This window comes from Myxocyprinus asiaticus, chromosome 50, assembly GCF_019703515.2.
Source record: "Myxocyprinus asiaticus isolate MX2 ecotype Aquarium Trade chromosome 50, UBuf_Myxa_2, whole genome shotgun sequence".
Lineage (NCBI taxonomy): Eukaryota > Metazoa > Chordata > Actinopteri > Cypriniformes > Catostomidae > Myxocyprinus > Myxocyprinus asiaticus.
In genome coordinates, this window is record NC_059393.1 from 5,538,243 (window position 1) to 5,548,580 (window position 10,338).

General features: G+C 35.6%; 1 protein-coding gene across 1 annotated transcript; it reads left to right on the forward strand.

Moving 5' to 3' along the window:
* The first annotated feature begins 4,240 nt into the window (after positions 1-4,240).
* On the forward strand, positions 4,241-10,338 carry LOC127438702 (telomeric repeat-binding factor 2-interacting protein 1-like). The gene is made up of 4 exons (XM_051694497.1): positions 4,241-4,319; positions 5,007-5,974; positions 6,559-6,683; positions 9,589-10,338. Exons 2-4 carry the CDS (start codon positions 5,017-5,019, stop codon positions 10,180-10,182), a joined length of 1,677 nt encoding a protein of 558 aa, XP_051550457.1. The 5' UTR covers positions 4,241-4,319; positions 5,007-5,016; the 3' UTR covers positions 10,183-10,338.

A 10,338-nucleotide genomic window follows, 5' to 3' on the forward strand; every position in this document is an offset into this window, starting at 1 on the left:
AAACGACCTTGTGAAGATGCTGGAGGAAACAGGTAGACAAGTATCTATATCCACAGTAAAAACAGGTAGACAAGTATCTATATCCACAGTAAAATGAGTCCTATATCGACATAACCTGAAAGGCTGCTCTGCAAGGAAGAAGTCACTGCTCCAAAACCACAATAAAAAAGCAAGACTACAGTTTGCAAGTGCACATGGAGACAAAGATCTTAATTTTTGGAGAAATTTCCTCTGGTCTGATGAAACAAAAATGGCCATAATGAACATCGTTATGTTTGGAGGAAAAATGGTAAGCCTTGCAAGTCGAAGAACACCATCCCAACCGTGAAGCATGGGGGTGGCAGCATCATGTTTTGGGGTGCTTTGCTGCAGGAGGGACTGGTGCACTTCACAAAATAGATGGCATCTTGAGGAAGAAAAATTATGTGGATATATTGAAGCAACATCTCAAGACATCAGCCATGAAGATCAAGCTCGTTCACAAATGGGTTTTCCAAGTGGACAATGACCCCAAGCATACCTCCAAAGTTGTGGCAAAATGGCTTAAGGGCAACAAAGTCAAGGTACTGGTGTTGCCATCACAAACCCCTGACCACAATCAGGTAGAAAATTTGTGGGCAGAACTGAAAAAGCGTGTGCGAGCAAGGAGGCCAACAAACCTGACTCAGTTACACCAGTTCTGTCTGGAGGAATGGGTCAAAATTCCAGCAGCTTATTGTGAGAAGCTTGTGGAAGGCTACCCAAAAGGTTTGACTCAAGTTAAACAATTTAAAGGGAATGCTACCAAATACTAACAAATTGTATAAAAACTTCTGACTTACTGGGAATGTGATGAAAGTAATAAAAGCTGAAATAAATCATTCTCTCTACAATTATTCTGACATTTCACATTCTTAAAATAAAGTAGTGATCCTACACTCTAAAAAATGCTGGGTTATTTTTTCTACCCATTCGCTGGGTTAAGTATTTTAACCTATTTTGCTGGGTTATATTATCGGTAATGGCTCATATTGACCCAGCGTTTGGGTTCCTTAGGTGACACAAAGTGCACTTGGAATATTTGACCCAGCGCTTGGGTTATCTCCTCATCTCCTCGCGCTGTTCAAAGCCAAAACGTAACGGTCGAGAGGAGGACGACGTTGGACAGTATATGAGTAAAGGTGAGTGATGATATTTGTTTTGCTATAAATCTATAAAACTAGCTTTATTTCAACTAGTGAGAAGTATTATATTTTTGGGATTTACATAATTAAGGAAAAAGTGACCATTCAAAAATTATGAACACTCTGAGGTTGTAATCGCGTCGTGGACGTTACTCTTCGGGTGCCCGTTAATGACAATAATTCAATAGGACGGCGTCAATTATTCAGTTTAATCCATGGTTACTGCGTTTCAAGACGTAGTTTTTTTTTTTTATTATTTATTTAGACATATTCATTTTTTCGTCTTAAATGCTCTAGTGGTTGTATAAAACAGGTTATTTCCATATTGCGTTTTTCAGCCTTATCAAACGATGAAATTATACGATGATAAGATGAAAAAATATCAGGCCACAATGAAACCGTTAAGTAAACCAAGGAAAGAGGATTCAGAAAGGTAAGGTTTAGGCAGACGACTCACTACGACCAAAGTGCAGTACCCGCCCCCGTAACCTAGCAACCCTGGCACCTGCTGTGTAAAAACCAATGACCAGCATACACGTCATATCATCATCATCACAAAAGGGGTTGAAAAATGTTGTTGCAATCTGGAGCCCTGGAAAAAAGAAGTTACATTTTGGTCTGTCTCTTACACAAAGCTATTGAATCAGAAGACAAGGATTAAACCACTGGACTCTGGAAGGTATGGATTACCTTCATGTTGCCTTTAGGTCAATTTTGGAACTTGAATGTTTCGGACCCCATTGACTTGTATTAAAAAGGACAAACAGACATCTCCTTCAAAATATCTTTGTTTGTGTTCTGCAGAAGTAAGAAAGTCATATGAGTTTGAGATGGCATGAGGATGAGAAAACTGTGAAAGAAGTAGATCTTTTTGGTGAACCATTCCTTTAAAGCCACACAAAACCAGCAACATTTAAAATTCGTATTAGTGCAGCGGTTGTTTAGGAGCTGAGAGATGTATTTTAGCTACTGTCCAGGACGCATTGAGGATGGACTAGTGTTTACACCTAAAATGTGATGTGGTCACTTGTGTTTTGATGACCTCCATATAGTATATGCTTTTTGTGATCCAATTACAAACCATTTTGGGCCCCATTTACACCTGTATTTAGTGCTGATCGCTTGTGATCGGATCACTGCAATTAACTTTTATCTCCTTTTAGATACCAAAGGCACCATGGCACTGAAAATTTTACCTCAGATCATTCCACCACCAGTGTACAAGATTGGCAACAAAACCTTCCGGCCAACTATTGAGGAAGCCAGAACCTCTTTCACTGATGTACAACCAGTAAGTAGAACATGTGAAAACAACACCAAAGCAGGCTCACTTATTTATTTTAAATTACAGCTGTTCATCAAGTGCACTAAACCTGTAACAATTTTTTGGTAAGGAGTACATACACTTTAATGTTTGATGTTATTTTCTTATTTAGTCTGGAACCAACATGGTGCAGTACCTACTAAAACATTTGTCTTAGAACTTGGAGTTGGTGGACAGTTTTTCGTGGTGGTGAATGGGGAAGCCCTAGAAGAGCAGACTCTCCTCAAGGCAGTAGATGTTTGTTTTAAGTCCTTTTTTTGCTTTGACACCCACTTTCCAAAACAGTGTGCCCTTGCCTGGGAGTTTTTGCAGCAGGTAGTTTATGAGATGCCTGGTTCCGAAAATTCAACACTTCGCTTTTTGCGTGCCTCCATTTATGCTGCTGAGGACTAAATTGTTTATTAAACTAACTAATGCAGGTATTTTGTATCCATGTATGTATCTATTTTATTTATTTGGTGTATTGTGAATTGATTTGCTACAATTTAGTAATTAATGTACATTCTTAATAATTAAAGCACTGCCTTGTTCCGAAAATTTAATTAAACATTGTTTGAATTATTTGATGCTGGACTAAATAAATTAAATGTTAAATAAAAGTATTGATAGTATTTATTTAACTTGATATTCTGTAAAATAACTATTTGCTATTATTTTGTCATCCAAAAGTTTTTTAATAGTTTTTTAATTTTCTGCCTGGTTCAGAATAAAATGATCATTTTTGCTGGCCATTTACTAATTAAATAAAATATTTTCATATTGTACATGTATACTGTTGTTTATTTGAATTTTTGTGAAACATGTTTTTTTTTAAACATGTTTTTAAATAAGCATAACATGCTTATTACTATTTTTAGTAGTAGATTATCTAAAATAAAGAACCTTTAAAAAGTAGTCGCTTTAACCCAGCATCATGTCAAGAAACAACCCAGCACACTGGTTAAAATAAATAACCCAGCAAGCTGAGTCAAAAATAACCCAGTGTGTGTTCTGTCCAATATTTACCCAGCACTGGGTTACCAAATAACCCAGCAATGGTTATTTTTAACCCAGCATTTTTTAGAGTGTAACTGACCTATATATATATATATATATATATATATATATATATATATATATATATATATATATATATATATATAACAAAATTGAAAATGACAAATTACTATTTTGTCTAAAAATGTATGTGATCATTTCCAGGATATTCATTAACTATATAAATTTACTACACACACACACACACACACACACACATATTATATATATATGTAGTAAATTTATATATATATATATATATATATATATATATATATATATATATATATATATATATATTAAATATTAGATCAAATGACCTCAAAATCAGATTTTAGACTTTATACACAATGATTTCATTGATCAAGAAAATTTTGCAGTGCACAGTGACAATGTGTTTTGGGAGAAAATCAAATCAAAGCAGCCTTTTACCCCCGGGGAGCCTTTAGCCCTGTTGTAATGTAGTAATTATAATAAACAACAACAACAAGTGTGGTTCTTCTAAATCTTTACTTTCACTTCCGGAAGTGATGTTATTTTCCCGCTAAAAGCGCACGTAAACGTGAGTCGCGCTAAAGTGGAAGACAATTTGAGTATGTCCTTTTCCGGTAATTTCCAAAATTAAAGTGTGAATGCACATCATTACTCAGGCGACGATTCGCACAAACAAAAATCCGTGTCTTCTTATTTTGACAAATCCGTGTCTCTTATTTTGAAAAATGTTTTATTCGAATCTCTCTGGGTAAAATCGCCTCGGCTCATCCGAAGTGCTCTAGAAACTCTGCGGAAGTAAACAGGTAGTTTATATTTTGAGACATCATTGTTTTGATTTGTTAATCAGGTCGCGTGTTCACATTAGCTTTAGACAGTTTATAAGTCTTTTGCATATATTGGCGCTGTTTGCTTTTCATCAGCATTGCACAAAAAAGGTTGTGATATGCTAACTTAAGTTTAATCATCCCGAATATTTAACTAAATAATATTAAAAACTTAAGGTTGCGATGTACTCAATGTGGCAAAAGTGTTCAAATGTGTGTGTGTGTGTCTGTCTGTGTTGAAACCTTGGAATAAAGGGTAGTTTTATTATTTTGAAGAGTTTAAAGCAAAGAAGTGAAGAACTTAAATGAAGAAGAAATATTTATGATTCTGCATCGTTTCTTGGTCACCAATTAAATGCAAGCAAATTGTTACATGTTAACTTTGAAGCACACATGATGCTCATTCTCAAATCATGCTGAGATAACACGATTCAGGTTTTGCACAACTTTCAAAAATCAAAAATTATTTGTTGGATTCTTGTAATTGGTATGCTGAAAATATGTGTCATGAAAATAGTTTTTTAAATTAGAAAAATGTAAAATCATAATTATATAAAACATTTAGAATTTTTAGAATTAGATGGATAAAGGTGTGAGTAGATCGATAGACAAAAATAACATTTGAAATATATATATATATATATATATTTTTACATTTCCCCCCAGATAACTCACAATGTCTAAGATAGCCAAGGAGGAAGTCTCTTACATATCCCCGGTCTTATTCCTGGACATCAGTGGACAACCAATACGATTCTATTTAAGACCTGGTCCTACTAAAACACAGCTTTATCCATTGATAACAAACGGAGGCGGCACTATGTGTCGGAATCAAGAGCCGGGCTCCATTTTACTGGCCGAACCTGGGACCGTGACTATTGCCATGGCAAACACTGGACAAACTTATATCTCTACTCAGTTTATCAGAGATTGTATAGAGCAGAAACAACAATTAGATATAGATAGATACACACTTACTGTCGGGCCATCTGTCCAGACAAGGATGGCATCCCGCAGCCAAAGCAACGGACGGTTGGGATATTCGCAAGAAGATGATACAGCCATATTGAATTTTATGGAAAAATGTCATCATGAAGCTAAAGGCATTCGGGTTTGGAAAGAAATGGAGAAGCGACATGTCACAGACCATAGCTGGCAGTCCATGAAGGATCGGTTTCTAAAGCACCTTCAGTATAAGCTCTTAAAGAAAAGCCCAGCAAAATGTCCAGACACGCCCTCTAAAAAGAAACCTCTCACATTTATTGACAGCTCCTCATGTATGGAGAATATCACTCGAGCCTCATCACAGACTGATTCTTCACAAAAGTCACCTCAGAAGTCAGTGGTTATCTCAGATGCTGCTGAAACGCAAAGCGCCACTGAGAACAGCTTGTGTCCAACTGTGCAGACAAATCCCTCAGCTTCTCCTGAGAGAGTGAGTTCACCTCCAGATGTGGTTGAGGCAGCAGGGGAAACACCACAGGCCTCAAGTAATGATGGCGAGCCAGAATCTCGTGTCCAAGTTCAAGACCAGGATAGTACTCAAGAGCAACCTCAGTCAGTCAATGAAGGGCCTGAAATGTCTAAAAGACCAAGATTGGGGGAAGATTGTGATGGACAAGACCGTCCAGATGGTGATGCTTTTTCATAATGGTTGTTCATATGACTTGTGCGCTGTTTTGCAAATCTTCAAAAGTCATACAATCTGTTTAGTGAGGAACAGACCAAAGTTTAAGTTGTTATTCACTTAAATTTACCTCAATTGTTAGCTCTCAACTCTCGTTTGAGCCACATATTTGCCATGTTGTGCTCATTGTGAACTTTCCACATCGTGATGGATTATAATACATGATGTACAATTAATTCCATTTAGCATCATTGACGTCAAACCTGACGTGATGCGTATTCTCACCAAGTTTGAATACGTGCATGTGCAAAGGCAGTTTTAGAGCTATGGAGGAGGCAATGATTTTCAGTGATTTTAACAACTTATATTTTCAACAACTTTGGACTGTTCATCACAAAAAGCCATTGTGTGGCTTCGGCAAACTTGAAATATAGCAGACAAGGCATATCAACTACTTTTATGGTACTTTAATAGTGCTTTTCTTTTTTTTTTTTTTAGCTCGGCAGCTAGTTGTTGCATTCTTTTTTGTGTTTGTTGTATGAACACCCCAAGAAGCTCTGTCCAAAAATTATCTTCTCTCTTTTTATTTAGGATCAAATGGAAATTCCTCATCCCTCAGTGAAACCAGACAAACAGCCTGCAAATCCTCGACACCCACCTCTAAGAAACTTGGCATTCTTGCAAAAGCTGCAAGAGAGTTTGAGGAATATGATGTGGTAAGATCGAAGACCATCAACCCTGAATATTTTAGAAATATAGATGGGTCATTCCGTGTCAACTCTAAAATAAATGCCATGGATCAATATTTGCTAAGAAATTTATTATTTTGTAGAAGGGGGACAAATAACAATTTCGCCTGTGATTTTGGAGCAAAACTACAGTTTAAAAAATTAACCTTAGAAAATTGTCAGTGTCTTTTATATTTATTTTTACACATAGGCTAGGCTAGATAAGTTGGTCTGTTGCTAAAATCAGTTAATTTCAGCACACTTTGTTGAATTGTATGCCTATAGCATTAGTCCCCCCAAAAATAACTAAAAATGTTTTGTTTTTTTTGTTTTTTTTTCTCCCTTCCTTAAAACTCCAGAAGTGTTAACGATATCTTAATATCCTTTTAGAATCTGGTTCAGAACAAACTTTCCTTTTGTATCATCATTTTAAGGCCCTATATGGTTAAATATGGGGCTCTCAATGTTGCTCCATTTGAGTTTTCATTTTATAAGTTTTCAGTGGTCGAAAACTAAATGTCGGTCATATGGTATTCAGATGTTTTTTGTTGTACAATAAAACAAAGGTCTGATGGACAGATAATGTTGAAAATATTAGCATAAAAAAACAATGTCAAAATGAACAACATGTCTAGCTCAATACTAAAGAACTGATCACAGAATGAATAACAGTTAAAAATATAGAGACCCACATTTTTCAGAGGAGTAATATTAAAGGACTGATAGCTGATTAAATAGAAAAGAGTACATATCGGTAAAGAATCTTGGTCAAATCGATTATCGGACTATTCTTTTGAGACAGACCAAATGTTGCCATTTATTAGAAAACCCAATATTAAAGAACATTAACTGATTAAGTAGAAAAAAAAGTGCATTTAGGTAAAGAATCTTGGTCAAAGTGATTATCGGTCTATTCTTTGGAGACCCATCAAATGGTGCCATTTATCACTAGAGCCAATATTAAAGAACCGATAACTGATTAAACAGAAAAAAATCAATATCGAGAAAGAACATCGGTCAAACTGATTATCAGGTGCTATTCTCTAGAGACCCACCAAATGGCGTCATTTATGGGTTGACCCATTATTAAAGAGCCGATAACTGATTAAATAGAAAAGAGTACATATCGGAAAAGAATATTGGTCAAATCGATTATCGGACTATTCTTTGAAAACCCAAAGAAATTATTAGACAAATTATGCCATTTATCAGTAGAGCCAATGTTAAAGAACCGATAACTGATTAAGTAGAAAAGGGTGAATATCAAGAAAGAACATCGGTCTAACTGATTATCGGGTGCTATTCTTCAGAGCAGTGTTTTAACCAGGGTGCTGTCTGGCGAGATCAGGGATGCCATGTAAAACAATCCTTCAAACATTTCTAAAATCCTAATATGCATATAAAACATTTAAAAATGTTATATGTTTAATAAATGTAGGATATTTAAAAATATCCTACATTTCTCAAAAGTAACAAGTGATGATGATAATAATAACAATTCTGCGTTGCATGTCTCTCTCTCTCTCAAGTGTAGCATTCCATATTTCATTGGATGCTTGAAGTAATTGCATATTTTAAATTAGGATATTTGCTGAACTTGAAGATGCATAAACCTGTTAATTCGACATGCAAATGGCGCTATACCGCATCTCTGCAAACGAGCGACGTGATAAAACCATCACTCCTGTTTATAATCAACAAAGCTGTTGCCTCGTCACATTGTGGCGCACGCTTATATAACATCGTCTTTGACAAGAAAGGAAGAAATAGCAAAAATACTTTGTGTTAAAGAGAAACGCTTAAAACAGACAATTCATCATCATGATAAACACCTGTTACATCACTCATTTCCATCTGACCGACTGTATAATTTTTTTGATCTGCAGTGTGAATAAGTAGAGAATAAGCTTGAAGTCAAAAATGTCATGTGGTGCAACCGTCCGGAGAGAGTTAAAAAATTCAAAGTCTCATTAAACACTGAAATTCTTGAAAAAAGAAATTTTGGCATGAGTTGTGCTGAATAATCTTTTATTATTTTTTTATTTTTTTAAATGCGTTAAAACATTAAAATCAGTGTTTTTATTAACATTAAAATATGATTCATATTTGATAAACTTTTGTCCACTAAATCAAAGTCATGTGGCGCAACCAATATAGATCTCTTTAGACCCACAAGACTGTGTGTGAAGATTTTAAAACGCATCATTTTGTCACGTCATTTAATATCAATATTTTGACATTTTAATGAAAAGGCACATTTTGTTCAGGTAATTTGATGCAACCATGAGAAACCTTCTTGACATTCTTGACTTAAAAATTAATGATATTTGTAAAAAATATTTTTCACCTTGAAACATATGTTTCAAAACTTTTTTAAAATTAACGATAAAGTTGTGTACACTCATGTATTCAAGGTGCAATGAAACTATTTTAATGTCTTTTACTTGATGGCTGCACCACATGACATTTTTAAAGTAATTAAATATATATACTGTATATTTTACTGTATATTTTTTGTACAAATTTGAACTTGATACATCTGATTTAAACCAGATTTAATTTTTATCACCTCGGACAACCAATAAACATCGTAATTCCAAATGTTTTCAATAAACATCGTAATTGATTTAGCAGCAAGTTCTCCACTGGTGCCATTTATCGGTTGACACAATAGTAAATAACCGTTAACTAAAAAGAGTGAATATCTGAAAATAATTTCAGTCAAATCAGTTAACAGGTGCTGTTCTTTAGAAACCCACCAAATCGTGTCATTTATCGGTAGGCACAATATCAAAGAGCCCATAACTGTTTAAGCAGAAAAGAGTGAATATCGGTAAATAATGTCAGTCAAACCGAGTATCTCTAATGCCCTGTAATGGTTATACTTCCACAGATGGATGATGAAAGTGAAGAGGACCAGGGTGCAAGTGAAGCACCATTGACCAAGCCCTCAGACCCTCAAGAAAGTTCAGCCACCCCTGATGAGGTTGCAAGGGAACCAGAAAGCCAAGCTGAGCACCATGAAGCCCAAAAACGTTCACCAGAAGACTTTTGCAATGGGGTAACACAGATACCAGCAGATGAATGTTCAGGGCCCAGTAGCACAGCTGTCTGTATAACTTCCAATGCCCATAACTTCATCTTTGACTCTGAAACACAAGACCACCACAGCCAGTCAAGTCAAGAGGAAGCGCTCTCAAGGGACTTGCTAGAGGTCAAACAACACATCATGAGCTTGATGGGAGAGACCAAGAAAGATGTTGTTGAGGTGACCAAGTCGCTGTTGAAAGCCAGTGGTGACCTCACAAAAGCTAAGTTGTATCTACTTGAGGGATATGACAATGAGATTCACGGGCCCCTTTGGACCCGTCTAGATGATGAGATACTCTTGTTAGGTGATCCATGTGAACTTGAGCAGCTTCAGTTGAAGTACGGAGAAGAGGATGTGACCAGGAGGAAAGCCTTTCTCAAGACTGTTGTTAACTGAGAGGATTTGTTTGGTTTGATGGGCAAATGTAACTTGTCACACAATTTTGTAACCTCAGTTTGATGTTTTTAGCTTAATTTTACATTGAAAGTTTTAAATAAGTACTGTGCCTACAGTAAATGTTAAATATAAAATAAAGTATTTTTTATAACTGTG